Source organism: Rhipicephalus microplus, chromosome 3 (genome assembly GCF_043290135.1).
Source record: "Rhipicephalus microplus isolate Deutch F79 chromosome 3, USDA_Rmic, whole genome shotgun sequence".
In the NCBI taxonomy this organism is placed as follows: domain Eukaryota; kingdom Metazoa; phylum Arthropoda; class Arachnida; order Ixodida; family Ixodidae; genus Rhipicephalus; species Rhipicephalus microplus.
In genome coordinates this window covers 109,487,663-109,515,176 of record NC_134702.1, presented here as the reverse complement: position 1 = coordinate 109,515,176, position 27,514 = coordinate 109,487,663, and the positions used below count along the sequence as shown (strand labels likewise).

The following is a 27,514-nucleotide window of genomic DNA, read 5'->3' as shown; positions in this document are numbered from 1 at the left end:
TTTGTATATATCTGTAGTCTCTAGCGTGACCTCCTGCACTCTAAGCTCACTACCTTCATTATCATTGAAAATCATGACTGCTGATTTTTCCTTACTGAATCTGAAATCTAATCTATCTCCCTCATTACCACAGATGCCCATCAATCTCTGCAAGTCTTCCTTGTTGTTGGCTATTAGCACTATATCATCCGCGTACATTACTGCTGGTAGTGCCTATTCAAAGAGTTTTCCTTGTTGGACAAAAGAGAGGCTCCACTTCCCTCTAATTTGACATCTAATCCTTGTAGGTGCATCATTAATAACAAGGGTGACAGAGGACACCCCTGCCTAAGACCCCGTTTTAACTCTGTGGGCTTGTATACCTGTTTTTACCACTTTATAAAACTACCTTGTTACCTTTATAGATGTTCTTTAAAACATTAGTGACTACATCTTCCACGCCTAGTGTGTCCAGTATTCTCCCCAATTCCTCTTGAATCACGCTATCGTAAGCTCCCTTGATATCCAAAAATGCTAGCCACAGGGGCCTGTGTTCCTTTTCTGCTATTTCGATGCTCTGCATCCTTGGGAACATATTGTCTTCCAACCTCCCGTGTTTCCGAAACCCATTGTGCAGTTCCTCCAGCACCCCCTCACCCTCTATCCACGTCTGCAGTCTTTCCTTTATAATCTGCATCGCAAGGCTGTAAACCACTGATGCCACCGTTATAGGACGGTAGTTGTTTGTCAGCTTTGTCCCCCTTTCCTTTATAGACCATGCTAATTCTGCTAAGTTTCCATCCATCGGGGACTTCACCATCGATTATTATTTTGATCAACGCCTCTCTCAAAATCTGCTTAGACTTCGGACCCAATGTCTTTATCAGCATAATTGGAATGCCATCTGGGCCTCTTGATGTAGTACATGGGAACCCTCAGCCCTTTCCCACACTCGTTGTGAAAATGGAGAAATTGTTCCACTTGATCCATCCTTGTCTATTGTGGTGCATAAGGCACTTCTTTGTTGAAATTTTTCTGTCACTCTTGTTCTTACATATTCAATAGCTTCGACCTGTGCTAAGTATGGACGTACTCCTTCACATTTTCAAGTTCACTGCTACCTATATTGAAGCACTATTCCCTTCCGAGGTTGTCGTAAATTACTTTCGTTTTATGCAAAATAATTTTAAGATCTACCTTTCTGCTCTCATTGTGTAATTCAGTAATCATGAATTGCAATTCGTGCTCTGTACTTTCCGTGGCATTATTGTCTGTTAGTTATCATTATTATTGGCCTAAGAAAAAAAAAAGAGTCCTTAAGTTCCCACTTGCCTCCAATTCGTCCCCTGCGTTGCTTAACAAATTGATGCAATGTCATCGACGTAGTTCAAACGAGGTTCAGGTGTTCTTTATTGCATCATTATCCCATCTAGTGTGTGTACACCATCGCGACAACTGTCCTGTTTGTTATCGCAATAACTGGACCTGTTTATGCGAAAAACAAATGTGTTTGTAACGAATAATGAAGCAGGTTGAGGAAGAACAAGGGACTAGACGTATACACTTCATTTCTATCTGATATTTGTTGTTGTGTACTCACCAAAACGAATAAAAATACGTTTAAGAACAAGACCCTTACAGCTATCGAAATGGAATAACTGATGCTTGCGTGCGCACGGTTGCGAAGCGAAATGCCACTTTCGTGTTACATATTCTATACTTGCGTGTCTCTGTGCTATCAGGATTGGCCGGAATTCTTTTGCAAACACGAGCATATAAAAATTTTTCATGGAGGATTCTGATCCTTATAAAACATAAATGCCCATCACATATTCCATACGCACACATGAGTGTCGCAGGGTTTTGCCTTGTGGGTGCACAGTGACCCGTGTTTTATCACGATGAGAAAGGTGGGGGAGCGGTGCTGCGGCTTTAGTAGAGAGGCAAGCGTTAGTGTGACTTTTGGCTTCTTGTGTGTGTGTGTGTGTGGGGGGGGGGGTGCCAGTGCACCGTTTGCACACACCTGCCAGCCCCCATGCCCTGGCGCGCTCGCCTTATCTTGTAATCCAGTCAATGGCTGTGGCTAGCTTTGATCTTGCGTCCTAGCTGCATGCCAATGCCTATCACTTCTTAATTTCGCCTTAAACGTCCCACACTGCTCAAACACTGCTCCATTATTGTTCCTTGAGATCTCAATGATTATATTCCTTTGGATAAGCTGCTACGTGCGCCGTACCGAATTTAATAACGATAATTGTCGGGGTTTAACGTCCCAAAACAGCGATATCATCATGAACGAAGCCGCAGTAAAGGGCTCTGGAAATTTAGTTCTTTTGATTGATTGATATGTGGGGTTTAACATCCCAAAGCCATCATATATATGAATATGAGAGACGCCGTAGTGGAGGGCACCGAAAATTCTGACGACCTGGGGTTCTTTAACGTGCACCCAAATCTGAGCACACGTGCACCCAAATCTGAGCACACGTGCCTACAGCATTTACGCCTGCATCAAAAATGCAGCCGCCACAGCCGGGATTAGATCCCACGACCTGCGGGTCAGCAGCCGAGTACCTTAATATCCGTTCATGCGGACGGACTGACAGACGCATGGACAGACGAACGGACGATCAGACGGGAGCAAAAACGAACGGACGAAAGCCGGACAGATAGACGCATGGATGAACGGAAACACGGACAGACAGACTGACGTTTGGACACACAGATGAACGGATGCTTCACCCCACTCATCATCATCCACTAAGTGGATATGCTGTGAAAACCACCAACAAAATATAATTATACTATTTCCCAAAACATATGCACACTGCGCCATCTATCGAGCAAGCCATAAACTAGAGGCGGCTACATACTACATACGGAGAAGGGAACGACCCACTGCCTAAGGAGCTTCGCTCCTAAAACATTGAATTCCTTTGGCATTCATGCTATCTGAATTCGACTCTACATAGTCGATTAAGATTGACCCGACTGGACATATTTTAAAATCAATATACTAATGATTGATATGTGGGGCTTAACATCATATCAAACCACCATATGAATTCAATCATCAAGTGAAAGTGCACGAACAACTCCTGCAATGTTGAGATTACTGGTTGCTGTGTTTTAAGAACTGTTAAAATGCTCACGGAGTCTGTCATTTAGCTACAGGCTGGTTTGCCCGATATAGTTCTTTCTGCGTGACAGTGGGAAACATAACACGACACTTTTATGACACGAAACTGAAGGGCTTCTATGTTTTGTAACAGTTGAAAAGCGGACCTTTTTGATTGATATGTGGGGTCTAACGTCCGAAAACCACGATATGATTATGAGAGACGCCGTAGTGGAGGGCTCCGGAAATTTCGACCACATGGGGTTTTTTAACGTGCACCCAAATCTGAGCACACGGGCCTGCAACATTTCTGTCTCCATCGGAAATGCAGCCGCAGCCACCGGGATCCGATCCCGCGACCTGCGGGTCAGCAGCCGAGTATACCTTAGCCACTAGACCACCGTGGCGGGAATCAATATACTAGCACACGGTAGAATAATTGACAACGCAACGGGTTGGATACGCACAGAAGAAAAGGTGTGCCGACTCCAACACCCTCTGCCTTCCCCAGACGATTCTCACGTCTCTTTTCTGCACAGGTGCTTTCATTCGCTGTGTCTAGCGAACAGGGCCCGATGATCGTAATGCGTTGTCTGCCTCATGCGCGTCATCACATAAGAAAAAAAAAGCTGGCGAAATTTTTGCGCATTTCGTGAAGCAATCAATTGATAATTAATATTTTTATTCACACGCGAGCGACGTGACAGTCGGGCAACACTACTATATAGTTCACAGCTGACGAGCTGCTTGCTTCACTCTAGAGAACGATTTTTTTTTCTTAAAGAACGTGAGCTTGGGCATGTTGGTATTCCATCTTGATAGAAAGTACATGACACTGAGGTAGAAAATGTGCGTCAGCTTGTGGACGTCAGCGCGCCAGAAAGATTGAAAGAAGAGCTCTATAATTTTCTTTCTTTGAAAGCAAACTTGAGAAACGCTGCCAGAAATTCTCTGACCTCTGATAACTACACTTTACCTTACCCACTACTTTTACATATATAGATTTCCACACGATAAAACATTTACATCGTTTTTATTTTTTTCTTTGTTTCCCGTTTTAAAGCGAAAGCTGTAGAGAGGTCAAAACATGGGTAATGCGCGGCTCCGTATAGTTGTTCGCCGCCGCCGGTGTCCGTAACCAGTATCGCAAGATATAAAAAGAAACAACTCAGTAAATAGATAATATTAAAGACGGCAACTGGATTCGAACCCCGATCCGCTGCGTGTAATTCTAGTATCCTACCACTAAACCACGCCAGTTTTTTCTGTTCACTATTTACTTTTGCACAAAATACAATAATAATACATTGCCTAAACATTACATACAGAGTTAACGAACGGAATGGTTACATAATGACTGGAATTCCTTTGTGCGGATAAGTGGCTCAAGCTGTTCGAGCCACTCTGGATTTGGGTCGTTAGTTTTACAGTCTTCTATAAACGTCGTGATCATTTGGCGGAAATATTCACGAATGAGCAGTGTATTGATGTTCGCATGACAGACTGCCATGTACTTTTCCCAAATACTGTGAAGGCCGAGCAACATAACAATATCATAGGGTGCTCCATTGTCTTCTTCGTTCACTGGTAAAAACCTGATACCGTAGGCATCAATCGGTAAATAATTTTTGAGCGTTTTCTGCAGAATATCCCAGAAGAACCACGCCCGTGCTAAGAACGCGTTTTTATAAAAAACTGGCTTTAGGCAAGCATGGTGTCGGGAAAGCAATCGCGTTAATGTGAGTAATAAAGCGTTTTAGAACCCCAAAGGAACAACCAGGCGTCACACAATGCGAATTGCGTAGCGAGTGGGTCCATTCCATTACAAATCTTGTTCCTGATCACCTAATAACTGTAGCGCATACCGGTCCACTTCAGACATAATTATTCATCGTCGTTATCTATACTGCACATAAAAAAAAAAGCTGCAGAAAATTCCTAGCCTGTGTGTAGCGGATACCACCATTCTCCGAAGAATGAAGAAGGTAAGCATAGTGAATGCTGGCCTACCACACAAAAATTATTATTTATGGTGTAGTGGGTACCCAGCATAATACGCTTGTAGCAGTTACCCAAAGAGTGGTTAGAAAAGGCTCTGAAAGGCCGCTCTTATAGCGTTCTTCACTGTGAATGTGCTGCGCGTTCCGCGCAGGCATGGGGCTTTTTATTTACATTGCATATTAAAGGCCTGCATAAAAACGCACTCGCGACACGTGGACCTGCAGTGTTTCAAAAAGCACCAACAGTAGCTTTCATGTTTATATTACTTCGTTTCTAGAAGACCTTCCGATTTAAGGGTAGGCTCTATGGAGTGGGCACTGTTGTTCAAAGATAAACCTATAAAGAGTGCGGCAGACACTTGTACTTGCAAAAGGCTGGCGTATTCTGACCCCCTAGCCTGAACACAAGCGGGGTCAGACACTCACGGACTTGACTTTGCGTAACACCTCGGGACTTGTGCCCTCCGTGGGGCTGGTTTATGCAAATCCCCCACTTGAACTAGTTGGCTGTCAAACTTGCTAGTGGACCTAGAATGCGCGTTTATAATATATTCCGAACAAGTATAACATAGCTAGATGTTGCCAGAACAGTTGGACAAATCGATGGGTATAGACATGCGTGTTCATGAAAGTCTCATTCATGTTCGGCCTAGACTGAACTTTTACTTTCTTGATGCGATACTGCAACCGTCTCTAAATACAAGAAGTCACTATGCTTGTTTGCGGACCATTAGTTCTCATTTAAGCCTTATGTTATATACCTATCTGAATCGCCCCCACTCTTCAATACAGTTGCTTACGCAGCTGGAAATCGCACGACTGGTTTTCCCATCGCTCACTCGTCTGCCTGTACCGGCTTCGACAAAGCGACATCCTTTCATTTTTGCTTCGGGATCGCACTTGTGGACATGAGAGCGGCGGAGAGGGAGGTTACACGCGGGTCCTAGCGCACAGCTGCCGAACCTCGGCCTGTTTGGTCGCACTGCCACATTTGGTTGCTTCCAGCGTTAACATCCAAGGCAGGTGCGCCGTGCCTCCGTACCGTAGACAGCGAAAGCCGGTTCATCCATTGTTCGCAGCGAGTGCCTGCGAGTTGCCAATGCAGAAAACGTCCCCGAAGGGCATATTCGAAAAGCGCGCTTTTATACCTGCTTCCCCCGCGCACCACTGGTGTCGCGACCTGCCCCGTCACGTGACCCACGCTGTCCTTCAAACTCGCCGTGAGTGGTTCGTGCGGGTGTAAGCGCCGTGGACGCAGTGTACGCACACGTTCGCGAAAACATGTCGGAAAACAACCCAGACAGCGAGATGGAAGATCGCACTGAGCAAGAGACCAAGGTGAGCGACGCGGCCAACTTGTGCCGATCTTTGATCGTCGCCAGCCGGCGGCGTTTTGTGGCGAGGCTAGCACTGCGTGCCAACGACCGTCTTTCTCGAACGTCCCAGAGGAGACGTCGTGGTCACGCCGCCGGGGGCACGTGTTGAATCCCGGCGTTTGCTGCGGCATAGTCTGCGGGTTTGAGGGCGGGCGTGATCGCACTTCGTCGGCAACATACTGCACCGTATGATCGGCGAAATATTTCGACTCGAATCCGATGTCTTTCAGACAACGTCCACAATGGCGGGCGATTCGTGGAGCGGCGGCTGTTTGATGCGATCCTAGCGCCATCTTTCGCTTCTCATATGAGGCGCGTGCAGCGTTGTCATGACTACGAGGCGCCTGTCTTTCCCCACTGGGCTTTTTTTTCTGTTCCTTCTCACCTTCGTCTTTCGCCAGGACTGGCCGGTCGGTGCCATTGCTCTTAGGGATCGCCGTTACTTGGATTTATCTTCGAACTACCGGCATTCGGGAAGGCGTTGCAGTGCTCACACTCGCGAATTTACTACACGTTACTGTGCAGTCATGAGGATCAGAAAGGTTCCGGTAAGTTCGTTTTTCTGCCTTTTAGCAGCAAGAAATCTGCGGTGACGCGCATTTACAGTACTGCGTTCCATCTCGCGCAGTCTTCGTAGGGATGCCCGCGCGATCGTTCCATTTCGCTTCATTTGCATCGCCTGCTGCGCTTCTCGTTCCGAAGGAAACGTTCCTACATACCGCTGGAGATGGCACCTTATAGCTTTCATTCTCTGTAGTTTCAAAACCTTCGAGGAATCCGCAACGAAAAAGCGATCGCACTTTCTACCCGACATCTTTGCTGCGCGTGGAGGTGGTAGTTGCGGCTGAGTCGCGTTTATCGTTTGCGCTAGAGGTGTGAGCGTAGAGAAAAACGAGCGTAATTAAGGATTAGTGCGGTGCGTACGGCTTTCGGAATTGGCCGTAAACGCGTACCAGGCTCCGCGAAGATGGAACTGGAAAGGAATCTGTAATCTGATCGTGCCAACCGAACAGATAAAAAAAAAAAGTCTCTGCTATCGGTGTCGTCGTCTTAGTTTGTGATAGTGCTGGAAGTAGTAGCTTGAAGGGAAGAACAGTTTTTAACGCTGCAATCCATTCAAGCGGTGGCGCTGTGCTTCCGCAATCATGGAATTTTCTGCATCGCAGACTAAGACGGCTGTCAAGCGATAATTGCTTCAAGTATAAGGCAAGACAAGTCATTGATAAAAAAAAAGATGGCGAGCGAAATTCGATTCGGTTGGAGCGCTTCGAAAACGCACGCTAGAGTTTTTAATCGGTAAGCGCTAGCGGTGTTCGAACGCGTACGCCGTTGCGCGTGTGCGACAGATACGTTTTTAATAAATATTCAGAATATGTATGAAATAGATGGAGCCAAATTTCTGAAGTGCCATAGACTGAGTGACCATTTACAACTGCACCACATCAAGGCTATGCCAATGGACATCGTCATTAATTGGCTCTTACTGGACAGATTTAGAGTGGGGCACCTCAAAGTTTGCATTAGCGTTTGTCGCCACTGCTCTTGTTTGATGTGTGAACCCCTTCGATATGCAAATTAAGTTTTGAAAATTGTGTACCAGTAACGTAGCCAGAAGTATTTTTGTGGAAGAGGGTTTAATTAATTTTATTTGCTGGTATATGTACACATGAAAAACATACACATTTCAGAAATATGGGGGGGGGGGGGTGAATCCCTTTCTGGCTACTCCCCTGTGGTCTATGTACTCAACCAATGCAAATGCTACAAACTCATGTTCTAGAACTCTGATTGTTACCTTAGAACGCAGTGTGGCCTACCTTGTGTTGCTATATCTGCGCTGTCAACGTCCGTGGTGTCACACTGTTTAGCTGCCTAAAATTGTGTTATCCCCACATTGAAAGTTGCAGTGTTCTGTGCTTTGCCGAGTGAACGTTGTCACTGTTGACTGTGGGTTGCTCTCCATTCGCTTTAGCGAACTGCACAGTTCACCGACGTTCACAGTTCAAACAGTTGGCATCATTGAGCACACAGAGTACTGTAGTGCGCTTAGAAAGGTAACCGATGTGTCCGTCAGCTTATGCAATTTAAACATTTTCTACATTGTCTTACCTAGCACAAATTGTCGCATTATCGAAAATCACCTTGTAGACGGTTGGGGAGTACTGTAAAGGGGAGTCATGTTAATATTTATTCCACTTCACATGCAAGACTTCAAAGCTCGTGTAAATGAAAGCTTCAACAAACTTTCGGGAACTGGAAGCTGCAACAAGCTAGCCACTTGCCAGTTCTTATTGTTTACCCGAAACAACTCTGTCATGTTGTGAAATTGTTCAGAGTATGTTGTCACTGAAGGCAATGTTTAAACAACACTTGTCTTCATGTAATTTTTTTTTATGTCAGGATGACCTGAAAAGGGGTTTATTGGCGACTTTTGCGACGGTGGCCGTATGATGAAAACACAATCGGGACGGAGCAACGGTTAAGTAGATGCCGGCGATGATCAGCAAGAGCCGAGCGAGAAAAGCCCAGTACCCAAGCGGTGCCGATGTTGCTTGCCAACGATGTGTTTACTTATTCAAAATTTTCCCCCTGCCGAACAAGAGCCATTCTGGCGACCTTAGAGTGTGGAGGCAGAGGGCTATGATATGGCTTAAGGCGGGCGACGTGGACGATGTCACGTCCATGCTGGCGCATGTCGTCAGATGGGGAAAGTGGCTCAATGAGAAAATTCACCGGCGAGGTTTGCTCCAAAACGCGGTATGGGCCCTCGTACTTTGGAACGAGTTTTGAGGAAAGGCCGGGGGTTTAGTAAGGAACAGCCAGCCATACGAGTGATCCCGGGGAATAGCTGTGGCTTTCTGAAGAGTCGGCGTTGTTTTCTTTCTGGGGCTGCTGTTCTTGTGACGTAAAGGTGCGTGCGAGTTCACGCCACTCTTCCGCATTTCGGACAGCTTCGGACACAGATGGGCATTCGGATGCGTCAGGACGTTATGGAAGGAGAGTGTCTATGGTGTGGGATGGTTCGCGTCCATAAAGAAGAAAGGTGAAAATCCATTGGTAGACTGTGCCGTGGTGTTGTATGCGAACGTGATGAATGGAAGAATGCGATCCCAGTTAGTATGATCGGATGTCACATACATCGCGAGCATATCGCCAAGGGTGCGGTTAAATCTCTCCGAGACTGCGGGTGGTATGCCAAGGTCTTGCGACGAACAACATGGCATTCAGAAAGCAGAGACGTGAGGACTTCTGATAGGAAGGCTCGACCTCGGTCACTTAGTAGCTCTTGAGGTGCACCATGTTGTAGTATGAAGCGATGAAGGACGAAGGATGCTACATCCCGCACAGTGGCACTTGGAAGGGTGGTGGTCTCAGCGTAGCGTGTTAAATGGTCCACAGCGACTATGATCCACCGATTTTCATCTGATGTTGTCGGTAGAGGGCCATAAAGATCAATTCCGATCCGATCGAAAGGTTTGGCAGGGCACGGAAGCGGTTGAAGCGCATTGGACGAGTGGAAAGGCAATGATTTGCGGCGTTGACAGTCAGGGCAGCCCATAACGAATTTTCGAACAAAATCATACATTCCGCGCCAGTGCGTTTGTAAGTTTTGAAAACTCCGGCATGACCACATTGGGGATCGTCGTGAAAGGAGGCGCAGATTTGTGATCGCGAGCTGCGCGGGACAACCAAGAGCCACTTACAACCTTCAGGGGCGTAGTTGCGCCAGTGTAGCAGCTAATCACGAATGGCGAAATGAGCAGCTAGACGTCGGAGAGATCGTGATACCGCAGTGGTTGACGATCCAGAGAGACAGTCAAAAAGGGAAGCGATCCACGAGTCCTTGTGTTGTTCACTGGCAAAGGAGTCGAGGTTGAGAGATGCGACGGAGTTGGTATCAGTGGTGCTGCGGACCGGGTCGGGAGGTAAAGGGGAACGGGACAGGTCGTCGGTGTCAGAATGTTTGCGTCCGCTACGATAGATGACGCGAATGTCGTACTCCTGGATTTGCAGTGCCCACTGAGCTAGGCGGCCAGAAGGATCTTTCAATGTGGCGAGCCAACAAAGTGCATGGTGGTCCGTTACCAGGTCGAATGGGCGAGCGTACAAATAAGGGAGGATCTTGCAAAGCGCTCACACTAGAGCTAAGTACTCCTTTTCAGTGACGCTGTAATTGGCCTCAGCTTTAGTGAGCGTGCGACTCGCGTAAGCGACGACGTATTTGGAGTAGCCCGGCTTGCCTTGGGCGAGGACAGCGCCAAGACTAACCCCGCTAGTGTCTGTGTGAACGTCCGTTGCAGTTGTTTGATCGAAATGCCAAAAAATTGGAGGAGATGTTAGCAGACTACGGACCGTGGCAAACGCGACGTCGCAGTCAGGAGACCAGGATGAAAGGTTTGCGTCACCACGTAAGAAGTTGGCCAGTGGTGACATGATCGACGCAAAATTTCGAACGAAGTGCCGTAAGTACGAGCATAATCCGACGAAACTGTGTAATTCTTTCAGTGTAGTAGGTTTCTGGAATCTAACTCTTCCTCGCAGTGTTGCAGGGTCCGGTAGAACACCATGCTTGGACACGACCTGTCCTAAGATTGACAGCTTTCGCGCGGCGAAGCGTCACTTTTTAAGGTTCAGTTGTGGAGCCCAGCGTTGGTTAAACACGTCAGAAGCACTTGGAGCCGAAGCAGATGTGTAGAAAAATCGGTAGAGAGTACGACCATGTCCTCGAGGTAGCATAGACACACAGACCACTTCAGTCTACGCAGTGTGTTGTCTATGAGTCGTTCAAACGTGGCAAGAACATGACAAAGCCCAAAAGGCATTACTATAAACTTGTACAGGCCATCTGGTGTAATGAACGCAGTTTTCTGGCGATCAGCTTCTGCTATAGGAACCAGCCAGTATAAAAATCGTAAGTCTAAGGAGGAGAAGAATTCGGCTCCTTGGAGGCTGTCAAGGGCGTCGTCGATGCGCAGTAATGGATAGACGTCTTTCCCCGTCACCTTGTTTAATCGCCGGTAGTCGACGCAAAATCGAATCGATCCATCCTTCTTTCGAACTAGAACGACAGGAGATGCCCAAGGATTGTGCGATGGTTTAATAAAGTGACGGCGTAGCATCTCTTCGACCTGGTCGTTGATGACGTGACGTTCTGCAGCAGAGACACGGTACGGTCTTTGATGCAATGGGTGGTGCGAACCGGTGTCAATGTAGTGGTGCACTGCGGAAGTCCGACCCAATTGTGGCTGAGAAACGTCGAATGAATTCGCGAAGTGCTGGAGGAGATTAAGAAGCTCGGCGCATTCATGGGCACTTAAGGTTTCGGCGATGGAGCTCGAGAAGGTGCCACTCGATGAGCATTCAAGTGGGGAAAGGGCATAAAGTTCTGTCGAGGCGCTACTGCACGATTCGTCTGGCATGTTAAGGAATAAAGAGGAATCGAGGTACTCCACTTGACCCAGACATTCGCCGGCAAGTAGCCTAAGCGGTGCAGAAAGGGGGTTGTGGACGAAAATATTGCTTCGGCCAGCAGTGACTTAAAGTGTAGCGAAAGGCAAGGAAACTGCTCTGCGGCTCATGAAAATCTCGGAAAGTGTAAACATTACTGTAGCATCTTTATGGTCGTTGTAGCAAACAGGGACAACGGCAAGAGAGGCTGGCGGAATTTCAGTGTTTTCACGCACGACGAGTTTTGGGGATCTTTCAAGAGTTTTGTGCAAAGGTTCGTCAGACAGGTGCGAAAATTGAACTTAAGCGCGTGCGCAGTCGATGACGGCATGATGATGTGACAGGAAGTCCCACCGGAGGATAACGTCATGCGAGCACACCGAAACGACGATGAACTCGACAACGTACATAGAGCCTTGGATGAATATGCGGGCTGTACAGATGCCGAGAGGTCGAACTGGTTGTGCGCTAGCCGTACGAAGCGGTAGTCCAGAGAGCGGCGTGGTCACTTTGCGTAGGGAGCGGCAGAGATGCCGAGAGGTCGAACTGGTTGTGCGCTAGCCGTACGAAGCGGTAGTCCAGAGAGCGGCGTGGTCACTTTGCGTAGGGAGCGGCAGAGCTGGGCGGCTATAACAGAAACGGCAGCACCTGTGTCGATGAGGGCAAAGGTAGAAACACCATCGACAGATATGGCGACGACGTTAGCAGGTGAAGTGCGAGGGCTTGGGCATTTCGACGACGGCACAGTTCTTGCTTCTGGAACTGCGGCGTTCAGTTTTCCCGGTTGGAGAAAGCGGGTCGGGGACGCATTGGGGACAGAGATCGCCTGCGAGGAGACGGCGAGCGGGGAGAGTGAGTCAGAGAGAGGGCTGGGGTGACTGAGACTTGGGAAGGTTAGTGTAGCCATACTGCGGTGAGGCATAGGGAGCAGGTAGGTGCGTGGGCTGCGGGTCATATAGTAACGGCCAAGTAGCGTTGTGTTGCGATTGAAAGTGTCGACGACAATATTGTGCCACGTGTCCTGGAGTACCGCAGGCGTAGGGGATCGGTCGCTTGTCAGCAGTGCGCCAGGAATTGCTGACTCGCGGTGCAGCCCAAGGTGTCGAAAGAGGGGTAGAGTGGGGAGCAAGTGCAGACATGGGGGGCAAATGCTGCTGGCGGGGTCTGCTGCGCACCACCTGGGCATAAGTGAGAGGCGAGGCCATGGGTTGCATAGCCGGCGCATGGGGAACAGGCATGGCCACAGCAGCGACGGGAACAGCCTGAGCTACCTCTTCGGCAACAACGTCGCGGATTGGTGAGGGCAAACGAGAGGATGGCGGCTGCTGCGTGAAGGGAATCGACAGCTGCTGAGCTACTTCTTCATGCACAGTCTTTAATCTCTTGCAGGTTTGGTGTGTAATCAGGAACAGAAGTAAGACTGGATAGTGAGTCGGCATGTGAGGAAAATGGCCGAGTAGGGCATGCTGCTTCCTCAACTCATCGAAACTTTGACATAAAGTCACAAGTTCCACAACGGTGGCAGGATTGCGTGCCAGGAGCATCTGAAATGTGCCGTCATTTATCCCTTTGAGGATGTGTTGAATCTTCTCCGACTCGGGTATGGCGGTGTACACACGGTTGCAAAGACCAATAATGTCTACGACGTAGCTGGTGAAAGATTCCGTTGGCTTCTGTGTGCGAGTCCGCAAGCGTTGTTCGGCGCTGGACTTGCGGACAGTGGGTCGGTCGAAAATGTCAGCAAACGACGTTTTGAAGATAGACCACGTCGTAATGTCGTTTTTGTGGTTGTTATACCACACTTCAGCCACGTCAGTGAGGTGAAAGATGACATTAGTCAACTTGTTCGCATCACCAGTTCGTAGTTAGCGAACCAGTCTTCCACGTCGGTCTCGTCAGCTCCGCTAAAGACCTTGGGCTCTCGCAAACGAAGAACGCCGGGGTTGCTGGGGGATGGAGTGAAAGAGACAGGTTGCGCGTTGTTAGTGGCCATGATGGGAGGTAGCGTTCGGTTGCGCAGCTCCAGGTTTAGGCGACGGCGAATGGCAGCACCCAGGTTCAGGCAACGGGGAATGTCAGCACCCTCCACCAATTGAAAAGGGGTTTATTGGCGACTGTTGCGACGGTGGCCCTACGATGAAAACACGATCGGGGCGGAGCAACGCTCAAGCAGATGCCGGCGATGATCAGCACGAGCCGAGCGAGAAAAGCCCAGTACCCAAGCGGTGGCGATGTTGCTTGCCAACGATGAGTTTTCTTCTTTATAGACCTAACATTTTTTATCTTTATGTATTTCTACCTGCGATAGTTCAAATATGTGCTTTGTCTCAACGGTGCTTTGCTAATCACACTTCCAAAATTTCACTGCTGCCCTTCATGGCAGGTTACTAAGGTGTCATTCACTAATCTAGAGAACACACACAAGTTCAAATATTGGTCACCGATAGCATATGGATGGCTGCAGTATACAAACATACGTGTGCAAATATTTAGGTACACAATTAAAGAACTCAGGGGGGGGGGGAGCAAATTACTTCATAGCCCCGTATTACAGCCTGCCACATGATAGCGTTGTAATTTTGTCTTGTAAAGCTTAATTTTTTTTATCCTTTTACGCTGTCTGAAAGGAATATCAGAGTCGGTAAAATGATCTCGCGAAAGCTGAACAAGCTGGGGTAATTGATAATACATGCTGTACATTTCCTCTTTATTGAATTATCCTAGCGATTTATCTTTTTTTTTTGCTGAATTTTGTCGTTGAGAGGCTTGCAGCCGTGCTCATTCTAGTTTGCCTTATAAGTGAAATGATTGTAGTTTTGGCAAAAGAGGGTGGCCTTCTGCTGCAGCTAATGACAAAGCGCTGTTTCTGTCTTGAATTTTTAGAAGGCCGAAGTTGAGAAGCCTGCCACAGATTCGAAGGAGGAGGAAGAGACCAATGGGGAAGCTGTTCCCCCCGCTAAGAAGGCTAAAGCTGAGCCGGCCAGGGTGAGTTGGGCGGGCCTCTTCGTTGTGGACCAACAGGTAGACCAGAAGCTTAGACTATGCGGGCAAAAGCTGTACGATTTGTGCATGCTAGACCATCTCTCCGAATTCTAGAGAAAGTGTCCTACAATGTCTCAATCACCAAAATTTCATGTCATGAAAATTTAACAGTCAGCTAACCACTGCATTTTAGATTACCAACTTCACCTTAAAGACCCCAGTTAGGGGGTATTAGAGTATTAGATAAGGGGTGTGTTAACAAATGTCAAATGTGGGTTGTGCAGAGCGATCTTCTTGATGAACATAATGCAGTTATGTTGTCAGCAAAAGATGGTGGACACATGATGGTAGTAATGTCATGGGGGAGGCCATTCCAGTCCATTGCTGTGTGAAAAAAAATGATGTGACAAAGGGAGTAGTGCGGGCACGTGTGCATGCGATTGATAAAAGGGCGGGTCGTGCGGTGAGATATGCGCAATGGTGGGATGATGTAAGGTGTTTGATTGAGCAAACTGTGAAAGAATGTTAACAGACTGGCGATGCATGCAAAGATTAGTAACATCAATTTCGTTTCTCGTTTTAGAGATGATATACTTATATGAGTATGAACAATGAATGAACATTATGGCACAATTTTGTACAGATTCTAGCTTTTTAATTAAGTATGCCTGGTGTGGGCTCCAGATGGGCGCTGCATGTCCTAGTTTGGATCGGATGAGGGATTTGTAGGTGAAAAGTTTCATGTCTAGTGGTTCGCGACGCAAAGGATGTTTTAGGTAACGGAGGAATCTGTTTGCAGATATGACGTTGTTGATGTCTGTGTTCCAGGAAAGGTCAGATGATAAGGTGATGCCTAGGTATTTATATGATTCAACATGTTCCTCAATCGAATCAGACATTAAGAATGAAGGTGATAAAGGATGATGCTGTCGATGAAATTAAACGAGTTTGCATTTAGTGGGATTAAGTTTTTTTAGCCAACGATCACACCACTCTTGCACAAGATTTAGGCCCTGCTGGAAGGCAGTTTGATCAGAAATGTTAGCGACTGCACTATAGATGATGCAGTCGCCGGCGAATAAATGGATAGGGGAAGACACATGGATGGGAAGCTTAATATATATATTGAAACAGGGGGGGGGGGGGGTACGTCGAATGGTACTGGGAGAGATTTAGAACGGTCATTTTTAATTGAAACCAACTGGAGTAGTTGGTAAGAAATCGTGCGATTCATGTGAGAATGTTGGAGTGTAGATTCAGGTGGGCTAGTTTTAGTTACAGCTGTTTATGAAGTAATTTATCAAATGATTTTTCGATGTCGAAGAAAGATTGCATCTGTCTGAAAGTGATGATCGACAAGTACTCAACGTACCTGACTACAGCGGCATAACATGGGCATTCAAGAAAGGGTTTGTGGCCATAATGGAATGGCTTGTTTCGCATGAACATCAAGTGCTATGAACTTGCAAACGGAGTCGTGAGGCAGATCATGCCTCGTCACATTATTCTCTGTGCTATTAAAGCCACTACTGGCCTTAGCTAATGGGGTTTCAACCCCTTTCTCGTGCTTAGTGTGCATGGATTAGCTGTGTCAGGGAAAAGGGGGTTTATAGGGTGTTCGAACTCTTGAGGAAACACACCCCATTAGCTTTTTCATCATGCAGACGACACCCTTAGGCAGATCCACTTAAGGGAAATCTGTGATCGCCTTTTCCTATTTTCCCAGAGTTCTTTTTTTCTTATATGCATTAAATGCTAAAGCAGTCGGCTCGGGAAAACCCAGTGAGCGAGCAAAAGTGATCATAATCAACCTGCACGCGCTTTCTTCATGCTCTTCATCTTCTTCGTTCCTGGAGCACATGTGCCGATTTGTCCGGTGTGGGATGCAATAACTCCGATTGACAAGAGAACAAGTACTGAGAGAGAAAGAACAAAAGATGTACAGAAAAAAGAAAATGGTGGGGGGAGAGAAGAGGAATAAAAAGTGACCAAGAGATAAACAAAAACGAAGAAACAGAAATGAAGAAGAGAGGAAGAATAAAGAGATAAGAGCAAAGGAAGAAAGAGAAGGAAAAGGAGGAAGGCCGCCCAGTTCTACATGTTTTTCAGACTTGGCAGGACTAGTACGAAGCTGCCCTATTTTTTTACTACTTTCCTGTCAGATCTTCTATTGCTAGATTACTCCTTAGGGACCCAATGTATTGGAAACCTAGCTTTTTCGTCACAACTTCGGGACCATTCCTGTGTGGTACACCATGGAGCCAGCCGGGCGACCAATTAAAAATTCGGCCATGTTGAGTTTTTACGCAGCTTGCTTTGGCTTCACTGTAAAATTAGCCACAAAGGCGGTGTTGGCAGCACCTTTGGAGAGAGAGATGTGATGTGGGAACGCTGGGAGGTTTACCGGAAAACTAATATCTGGTTGACCCCCCTGCACTGGGGACGGGGTAAAGGGAGACAGAAAAGTAAGAAAGAGGAAATCATAGAGGGTGAAGGAACCAGAAACGCACGCACTGGAATATCACAAACGTTCAACGAGGTGGGTCGCTCGGACGAACTTAAGCAACGCCTTCGTTGCTTTCAGGCGTGAAGTTCGATCTTTCCAGCATTCTAAGATTGATTCTTCGGAAAGCGGTTGGGCGTCGAGTTACACAAATACTGCTGTGGGGGACCACCTGTGAAAGCTGTACTGAGGGCACAGACTTGAAACATGTTCAATGGTTTCATCAGTGCCGCAATGTTCACATGCAGCACTGTCTGCCCGTGCGATACGACAAGCAATGGAGTTCGTAAAAGACACACCGAGCCACAAGCGCCAGAGAACAGTCGTCTCAGAGCGAGGTAGGCCAGATAGAATATGAAGTTGTTGACACAAATCCAGGCTGTGAAGACGGCTATGGAGAAAACCCGACGTGCTCCATATAGACCTTGAGATATTATGCGCAAGTGTTCCGCTGCTTATTAATAGTAGAATAGGTTCGAACTCGCCATTTTCATGAGCATTCTTAGTTCATCGTCAGCATGCTCATTACCAGTGATACCACAGCAGCGTTGTTTGTAACCACTGAAAGGTTATGTCATGCCTTTTGTCTAATAATTGATTGTACAGTTGTCATATTTTTAGCAATCATTATCAGGGGTAGAAGTGCTGTGCCAATTGTGCCATTCTGCGCCAATCTAACGTGCTGTGCATAAACGGCAGTTTCGGCGATAATTGTCTCTTGGAACCGAGCCACACTGAGCGTTGGCTACACACAGGACAGGACGCAGCCGCATTCATATCCAGTGTAGTTTGATCGCGTTGTATCAAAGTGGTATAGGTGTTCTCTGTGTGTTCTCTGGTTGTATTTCGGTTCGCTAGTGCTCGTCTCATCGCAGTTATCGCCATGGTTTCACCGCCATTGTTGTGGCACTAGCATGAGTAACTGTGAATTATCTGGTAGCACAGTGAAACCTCGCTAATTTTTACCAGCTGGGAATACGGCTAAACGGCAGTGCACGATTACAAGTACAAATGTATATCTCCTGAAACAGGTACAGTACCACAGCAGATGTTGCCAAAAGTACCCGCCAGAAAGTCTTTTCTTCGTTCTTCCAAAGTGCGAAAAATATACTGGGCTGGCACTCTCAGAACGATCGTTTTATAGCACGCAGTGCTGACGCCAAGGAGCCTTCCGGCTCGTTCAGGATACGCAGCGACTGAAATTGATAAAACGGACACTATCGGCTTTTCGCGATACATATGTGCGCTTCTCTACTGCGATACTAAGCGACAACTGACACTTTCATTGAATTGCGAAGCAGTCGTGTCGATTCTGAAAATCTACTGGTTAGTTGCGTGCAGAATGGTGCCTAGGCTGCCTACGCCGTCGATGTCAGGCAGGTTGCACTACTGTGCGCACAGATTTGCTGAGTGATTTGCTCGCCCCACTTCGCTCCAGACCGAGTACAGATGAGCAGAGTAGTGTGTTTATAACTAGCGTGGGGATAACAAACTTCCGTCTAGCAAAGTTCGCCACGATTACCTATAGACCCTTTAAAGGTTTACAAGCACAGCCCCTTGATGACTTCCGGTTTTTTCCACCGATGTGCTTTTATAGCATTTGTGGATCACAAGATCTTTAAAAAATAGCCCGCTGATTTTCTACGGTTTCCTCCCCTTATCTGGCAATGTATATTCAAATGAATGTTCTTTTGAGCTACATAAAAACTGTAAAACATTCCCTTGTACTTTACGCACATTTCTTTTATGTGAAATATGAGAGACATTCCTTACGCTTGAAAGGAAATTGAAAACGTGCTTTCAGTTTCGACGTTAGGAGCTGGTAAATGAGGTGACTGGAAGTTTTTTTGGGTATAATGTCTGTGACCTTGAAATCGTCTGTACTCCGTTTCACACATTAGGTGCAACATCAGCTGCAATGCTGCTGTGGCTAGTGAGACTTTTTGCAGTAGGTGCATTCACTTAAGGAAATAGTTTCCCGTTTTTATCACCCAGAATATATTTTTTCTTTCAATCCAAGTATTAAATGAGCATGTTTTGTAACACAGACACCCACCCACACATATTTGTGCGTGGTAAGTCTGGTAAGCTCGCTAGTACCGATTGTTTAGTACGAACCATTGTAATTTTTTTTACTAGAAATAACTTTTGATTGACGATGATGTCTGACCCTAGAAAGCTGCTCACAAAATAACTCACGTTGTTCCAAAACACATGTTTTGGTGCTCCGAACTTGCTCAGAAATTTTCCCTTTACTGCGCCAAAGCTGTCACAAAACAGCATTATTCCTGTTCCCTGAGCTGCTCCAAAGCACTCAAAACCACTTCCACCCCTGAATTAGTCTTGAGGCTCACAACATAGAGCAGTTCGAAGACACCGCAAAGCTGGTTTAAAATCAGTTACAATGGTCTACTTTCTGGTCACCAATAGTCAATGGTCCAATTGGTCCGATAGACAATGGTCCACTTACTTCTCCAATTCTGCGGAGTGCACATCTGAAACGGGATGCTTTTTTGGCTTTTGCTGAGAAGGTCACAGCGTCTGCACATCCTCTAACAGTTTCAATATGGTCAATTAGGCTAGTTGGTTTGATATCTTGTTTAGGGAAGCTTCGTGGATTTGGTTAGGAAAATAACACAAGACAGAAAGGACCCTAACTGATTAAATGTACTCCCTCCCACTTAAAGATTCTTAGATTGGTACAGGGTTTGCCAGCGATTAAAAACTTTTTTTGTGACAGTGTCTGTTGCCGCCATTACATTTGCGCATAACCTTTTCTGGCATGAAGCTTTTTCGAATAGGTTCACTTGCAAACGAGTGCCCTTTCTGTCCTATGTTCTTTTCTTGCCAGATCCGCACTCCCCAAGCAAGATCTCCAACAGTTGTCGAGCCATTCGTGTAGAGCTTATCATAGTTTTTGTATTCTTCATGCAGCATGAGTAGACTGTTTCAGAGCTGGCAATGAGAGCTCCTCCCTATTGCGAATTCCTGACACTGTCAAGCGTAGCTTTGGTCGGTCCAAACACCGAAGGGGTTTCAGCGGAGCTGCTCTCGTGGTGTGAAATTTGTGGACATATCGAATTTGGCCTCTACTGATTAGCTGGAGTGCGCCGCTTATTTCTGTTCTTTCTTCTACTATGGCGTTTTGACGCCACACAGCTTTCACGGCCCTCGACACAATTGAGAAAGAATTATTGCGTTTTGCTACAACGAATGCTGCCCCCAGAGATCCACATTTAGACGCACATCTTTGAGGCCGTGCATAGATTCTAGTCACATTAGTCCTTGAATTAGGTTTAATGTGGCCACCTGCCTAGCGCCCCTGAAAGGTCTTTATGCATTTTCTGCCTTGCTAATCAAACATCTCAACAAGATCATGCGTACATGCAGACTTGTCAAGTTTGCTTACGAATACTGTTACTCTACATTTCGTCCACTTAGTTCCTTTTTTTACGCTGGAAATGTACTGGTGGGTTCGATGCGCCGACGTGGTCAAGTGCGCCATAACGTCACGTCTCGCCTTTTTTTTTTTCTTAGCGTAACTGAATGCTTTTCGTCGAATTAAGGGGAGACGCGGATCGAAAAATCGCGTTTTTTCCGGAAATTTTCACTTTTTTGTTTTCAGTCGTATTAGATTCTTTAAACATTCATGTTTACCAGAAATAAATTTCAATCGGTAATTCGTGTCAGAAGTTACTGAAAAATGCGCTCAAGTAAGCCCCGGAGACCTAGAAAATCGCTGAAATCTGCCAAAATCGACGTTTTGCCGGCCCCGGTATCTCGAGGCAGCGGCACCGTGCGCCATTTGTAATCACTGAGGCGGTTAGAGTTGTCCATGCTCTCTCGAACACAGGCTCGAAAAGTCTCGTCCGGAAAGAAAAAAATACTATAAAAAATCTTTTTTTGAACGCCCCTGCGTGCCGTTTGAATCGCGCGGCGCGTCACGTGGTGCCGTAGCGAGCGCGCCATTGGCTAGCGCAGTGCCCGCTTGTCCCTTCGGCCCCGCTCTGCATCGCAAGCTGAACTTCGCAAGGATTTATTCAATTAGTTACGCGATGAATCCTGCCAGAAAGCAGGTGTACAAGGTGAAAAAGTACCGTACGATAAACAAGTATGTGGGAAAACGTCGTAAAGTGCGTTGTCAGACTGCGGCAAAGGTGAACGGCCCGGAGAGGTCTAGGCCTAACCCCAGCGTCGGCAACTATCGCGACAGTGACTTCGCCGGCGGCCTCGACGCTGCTGCAAACTTCGTCAGCGCCTCACAAAAAAAACTGGAGTTTTTTGAGAACCAAAGGCATGCGCATGATGGCATATCATCAGCAGTGCTGTGCGACATCGATGTGATGACGGCACTTGTGGGCGGAGCGGAGTGCCCGTCTTGCCGTGAACACAAACTTGTTGTTCGCGAGGTGGCAGAACGGCGCAAAGGACTGTCGTCCTGTCTAGAGTTGCGGTGTGAGAACAGTGAGTGCGCGTCTGGTGTTCTCTCTTCGACACATACGTCGAGGCGTGTTGCCTCCGGCAAAGCCGCCGCAGCATCTGACGACTGCGCGGAGGTGGGGCACTACGGCAACGGCAGCTCGCGCGATAGCTTCCCGGCTAATGTGAAAGCTGTTGTAGCCTCGCGTGCCATAGGCATCGGACATGACCAGCTTTCGCGGTTTTGTGCGATTGTTGGACTAGCGAAGCCCATGCACCACAAAACCTTCCAGGCAATAAGCAAGAAGGTTTACGATGCTGCTATGAGGGCCGTGACCGAAAATTTGAACCAGGCAAGAGCCGTAACAAAGCAGGTGGTTGATAGTAGTGACGTGGCCGTAATGTATGATGGAACTTGGCAGAAACAAGGCCATAAAAGCCACAACGGAGTCGGCGCAGCTATCTCCTTGGACACCGGCCCGCGCTTAGATTTCGAAGTGCTGTCGAATTACTGCCACGCTTGCAGTCTACACAACGACATGGGCTCTAAAGAGGAATTCTGGCAGACCTACCACAGACCTGTCTGTGAGAAGAACACCGACAGCTCCGCTCATGGCATGGAAGCTGAAGCAGCACTACGGACATGGGAGCGCACTTTGCTGTATGAGACTCCGCTTCGCTTCGCAACATTTCTTAGTGATGGCGACAGGAAAGCATATAACGGAGTTTGTGATGCCAAGGTGTACGGTGCAAGTGCCATCTGCAAGGAGGACTGCACTAATCATGTTGCAAAGCGCCTAGGCACTGGCATACGCAAATTGCCGACACCACTGCCCAGAGGTGAGAAGCTCAAGCCTGCCACCATTGAAAAGCTGCAGACATATTATCAGATCGCCATCACGGGCAATAGAGGCAACCTACGGGACATGTACACTGCCATATGGGCGTCCTACTTTCACTCTTGCTCCACTGATGGTGCTGGTAGCCACAACTTCTGCCCACCAGGCCAAGAATCGTGGTGCAAGCACAAGCGTGCTGAAGCAATGGGCGAGCCTGCACCACAGCATACACCACTTCTGACAAAGGCACAGGGCCGGGCACTGCTGCCCATATACAAGCGCCTTTCTGACGAGAAGCTGCTGGCCCGATGCCTTCGAGGGAAAACTCAGAACGCTGCTGAGTCTCTCAACAGCAAGGTGTGGCTGCTGTGCCCAAAAACAAAGTTTGCTTCCCGAAGTGCTGTGGAGACTGCCACAGCCATTGCTGTGCTCTGGTATAACCAGGGCCATGCAAGCTTCGAGGTGGTCCTGGAGGAGCTTGGTGTTCTACCACCAGCAAGCTTGACCACCCTGGGGGACTACAGCGACAAGAGGCGCATTCAGAAGATGAATGCCCAACAGACTGCTGAGGCGAGGGCTCACCCCCGCACATCGGCCAAGAGAGCTCGCCTACAGGACTCCGCTCGGAAGGACCCCGAAGGAGTTACATACAGTGCGGGTGAATTCTAGTCACCGTGGCCAGCTCCTGGACATACTGCCTGTGCATTAGACACACTTTTGAGTGTTTGCAAGTGCGCCCTAATTAGTAAACAGGTTTCAAACTTTCAAACGTGTTTTTCTCATTTTGAAATTTTTGGCCACGGTCACATTTCACTCACATAGTTTCATCCCCTTAATATTGTCCTATTGCGATGAAACTTGGCACACACATTCTTCAAGGTGTGTAGAGTGCCGTTATCTATTCTGATTTATGATGCATAGCCATTATCAATAAAAACATACCAAGAAATGATACAAGGAACCCTGAAAAAAAGAAGTTTGGCAGATCTGTTCATTTTTTGTAGTAACAGCTTTTTTTTCTCGTAATTTTAACCTCTTAAATGCACACAGTAGTTCATGACAAGCATAATAAGCTATTACACAAACATCTACACAAAAGTTTTGATGTCGAAAAAGCGAGAGTAAAAATCCCTTTGTTTTGCTATTGCATGTATAATAACTTTAAAAGTAATGAGGCTACACAAAATCTGATAACAGTTTTGGAATCTACAAGAAAAAATATCTCTGTGGCTAAATTTTGGAAACCCTAACTTGAAAACTAACGAAAAAGTGTTTTCGAGTAGCGTCTCCCCTTAAACATGTCCACGAATTGGACACCACAAGAATAGCTCCCCAGGATGCATTCCGGAGGTGTGTGGTCTGTTAGAAAGAACCCGTGGTAAGTCTGTATTCTCTTGCAGAAGGAGGCATTCGGTTGGTATTCTGGAACTGAAGCGAGGTGGTAGGCAGGTGGGTGAGCAAGGTGCCTAATATGCACTGCAAGCACCTTCAGAGTAATGGCACATTGTGGCTGGATGATCTTTGGCGGTTGTGATGTTCTCCGCTGTTGATGTGCAACGGGGCAATCCAAGATAAACTCCGAGTGCCTGGTATTGGGCGTTTTCGATTGTGCCTACCATATTTTCTCGCATATAAGCCGCACCCCTAACTTCGATATCCGTGGAAAAAAAAAAAAAATCTTTGCGTATAACTCGTATGCTTAGCTTTAAAAAAAAACTGTTTTGAGAAGGCACAACTGCACCACACATCACAATCTCGTTTACAAAAGAACTTTATTTCGAAGTGATCGCCACAATGTTGACGGTGCCGATTCCTGTTCCTTCAATCATCGCTCGATTCGCCGCTGTCACTGCTGCCATCTGAGGCTTCGTTGCCGCTTTTGAAGACGCAGTCGTCTTCAGTGCCATCCAAGCAATTGCATATGGTGCACTTTTTGAAGCTCTTGCGCACCATGTGTGTCAGAATCGCCCTCCACGATCCACTGGCACAACAGCACGTATGACCTCCGCACGCATCTGGTTGGTGTCAAGGCGTAATGGCCGTCGGCCATCCACTCGGCATACAGTTGCTTCACGTGCACCTTGGAATGGCTTCTTGAGGCACACGTCTAGTGGCTGTAGCACGGAAGTCATGCCGCCGGGTATGATCACGAGGTTAATGCGGGAGCCAGCGAGGCGTGCTTTCACTGCGCCAGTGCAATGGCCTTGAAACTAGTCCAACATAGCATCAACCATCGTGCCATCATGGCGCCCGGACACTTCTTTCAGATCGTGCGAAGCCGGTCACAGATGAGGTCACCATTCATCCACGCATTATCTTCGGTTCGCACAACAATTTCTGGTGGCAGTGGAGTGCTGGGTAGCATTTTGTGCTTGAAGATTACGTACGGGCGCACTTTGGTTCCGTCAGCCAAAGCGCACAACATTACTGTGCAGCGGAGTTTGGTGTTTTCGCCAGTCAGTACGCTTACAGATTACTAGTCCTTTTTCGGCAGAGTGGCGTCCATGGTCATCTCGAAGTACATAAGTGTTTGTTCAGCATTTCTCAGCGAAGAGAGCTAGTAGTTGTGGTCCTTCTGCAGCCCAATGATGTAACCTTCGTAGCTCAACAGCTTATGCTCTTAGGCGTTGGGAAGTTGCTGGCACATTGTCGTTCGCTGCCGCATTGAAAATCTATGCCTGGCCATGAGTCGCTAGAGCCACCCAAGGCTCGCACGAAACTCGCATAAGATGTTCATTTTGCGGGCCAACTTCAGCGCTTTCATTTGTGCCATTTCTGTTGACACAGCGTGGCCGGGACTCCTCCGCTCCTCAATAAATTTTGACAAGCTGGGTCTCAAAAAGGGGGTATGCACCAGTCTTTGGACCGTGAAATGCTCGCTTCTTGCGTGCACTTTCAAGAGAGGCCTTTTTTTCTTTTTCTTTTTCAATAGTCCGAATGCTGGACTCGTCGACGTCGTGCCTCCTCGCAGCAGCTCTGTTGCCAATTTCTTTCATAGAAGCTTTAATCCTAAAGTTTTCTTTCACGCTGAAAGATTGCCACCGAGACCCACTCCTGGTGCCTCACCGGACAAGGCTGACCAATGGTGCAAATTGGCGACACCTGACTTGGAGAAAGACGCTGTCATATCACTGTTGTGACGCTGTTGACCAAATCAAACAAAGCAGGTAAAAAGTGAATAAACACGTTACGGAGGGCATCTGTGATGGCCTGTGTTGGCTTTGGCTTTGCATCAGACGATGCCAATGGGGATGCATACTGCATGGGAGGCCATGCATTGTTACGAAGCCGACCTCTGCCTCCGTATTATTAGCAGATAACCCCCCACCCCCACTTTTCAAGCAATCTTTTTCAATTTTTGGTGTGGGTTATATGCGAGAACATACGGTACACTGGTTTTGCAAGCGTTTCTCAAAATTGGCAAGCTGTACAACAAGTATCTAAGAAACAGCGTCCTGTAGGGCTGCAGCATCGCGTACAGTGACATGCCCCATGTTTTCACTCAGATAAATTGGTGAAGGTGGGCTATGGCTGTTAGGCACTTCTTTAGAGTGGCCACATGGCGACTCCAGCAGAGATTTCAATCGAAGGCGACACTAAAGAACCTGTGTGTCTTCACGTAAGAACATTTTTTTCATCCATGGTGATAGAATTCACTCCAACCTCGATATAAAGAACCTGAATGTAATGAAGTACCGGTTATAACGAAGTAAATGAGAAATAGTCTTGCGATAGATACAGTCGACGATCGATAATTCGGACTCTACGGGGAACATAAATAAGTCTGAATTACTGAATGTCCAAAAAGCTGAATGTGTGGAAATAAAGTACTCCTATTGACGCTTCAGTGACCCGGAGGCCGTAAAAAGCTCTCCATGCGTTGCTGCACGCACTGCCGCTTACGTGCGACCAAGTCCGTGTGTACTTCCGCCAGTGTGGTATGCTCGCTATAGGACAACGAAAGAATTGCGAGGGCTTGAGACAGGTCTGCATGTGTCGGCTGCGGTGCACACAGTGCTACGTAATCATTTGAGTCAGAATCACTGTTTGGCGATTGCAGAACCTGCCCAATTGTTGTCATTCAATTCTGCACACGACGACACAGTGCTGTCGACGTTCACAAAGTCATCAAACGTAACTGCGTCAGGAATCGGCACATCACAGTTTCGCAGGTTGTCGATAACTTTTGTATTTGAGCCTGTTGTGCTGGGCGGCAGGTCCGGCTCTTCATTTGCACTGTCGAGTTCACTACGGAACGAGAATCCAGCGTGCCGGAAACAGTTGCTAGTCATGCCTGCCGACACTGCCTTCCAGGCATCGGCAAGCATACTGACGGCTGGCATCAAGTTGACGTTGTATTTCATCTGGCTCTCTAGGCACAGCAACACACGCTGCAGAATACGTGAACAATAGAACACCTTCATATTCTTTGACAGCTTGGTCTATCCGCTGTAAAATATTGGTCGTACTCAGTGGGAGGTATTTCAGCTCTATGGCTTTTAGGAAACGTAAAACGACTTTTATACAGAATGAATAGTGAAATATTGAAGCCGGGGGGGGGGGGGGGGCGCAAATTCTCCGGCGCCACAATGTGATTCTTTGACCTCTGCTTGCACAAACCGCTTAACAAGGCCAACGCGCCGTGCTGCGTTGACCCTGTTGAGCATAGCCATCTTTTTTTTTTCTTTCGACCAGTGTTGCCAGCACATGAAGCGTTTATGGAGTTGCGAGTAGGGTGCCCCGCTGCGGTGGTCTAGTGGCTAAGGTACTCGGCTGCTGACCCGCAGGGCGCGGGTTCGAATCCCGGCTGCGGCGGCTGCATTTCCGATGGAGGCGGAAATGTTGTAGGC

At 47.4% G+C, this 27,514-nt stretch overlaps 2 protein-coding genes across 3 annotated transcripts in view; both read left to right on the top strand.

Annotated features, from left to right (window-relative positions):
- Positions 1 to 6,278: 6,278 nt before the first annotated feature.
- Positions 6,279 to 27,514, top strand: part of LOC119185213 (uncharacterized) — a 47,639-nt gene continuing 26,403 nt past the window's right edge. The window contains exons 1-2 of one of the 2 annotated variants that reach the window (XM_037434310.2): positions 6,279 to 6,435; positions 14,805 to 14,906. In XM_037434310.2, coding sequence (XP_037290207.1) covers positions 6,379 to 6,435; positions 14,805 to 14,906 — 159 coding nt within the window. In that variant the 5' untranslated portion in view covers positions 6,279 to 6,378. Of the gene's footprint in view, positions 6,436 to 6,570; positions 7,022 to 14,804; positions 14,907 to 27,514 lie in introns of those variants that run through there. The other variant, XM_037434309.2, reaches the window with a different exon arrangement.
- On the top strand, positions 16,071 to 27,200 carry LOC119176171 (uncharacterized). Its single transcript, XM_037427327.2, has one exon. The coding sequence runs from the start codon at positions 21,462 to 21,464 to the stop codon at positions 23,331 to 23,333; it is 1,872 nt and encodes a 623-aa protein (XP_037283224.2). The 5' UTR covers positions 16,071 to 21,461; the 3' UTR covers positions 23,334 to 27,200.

Bases quoted from the DNA above. Each gene is read 5' to 3' on its own strand.
- LOC119176171 (XM_037427327.2), top strand. From the start codon at position 21,462: ATGAATCCTGCCAGAAAGCAGGTGTACAAGGTGAAAAAGTACCGTACG.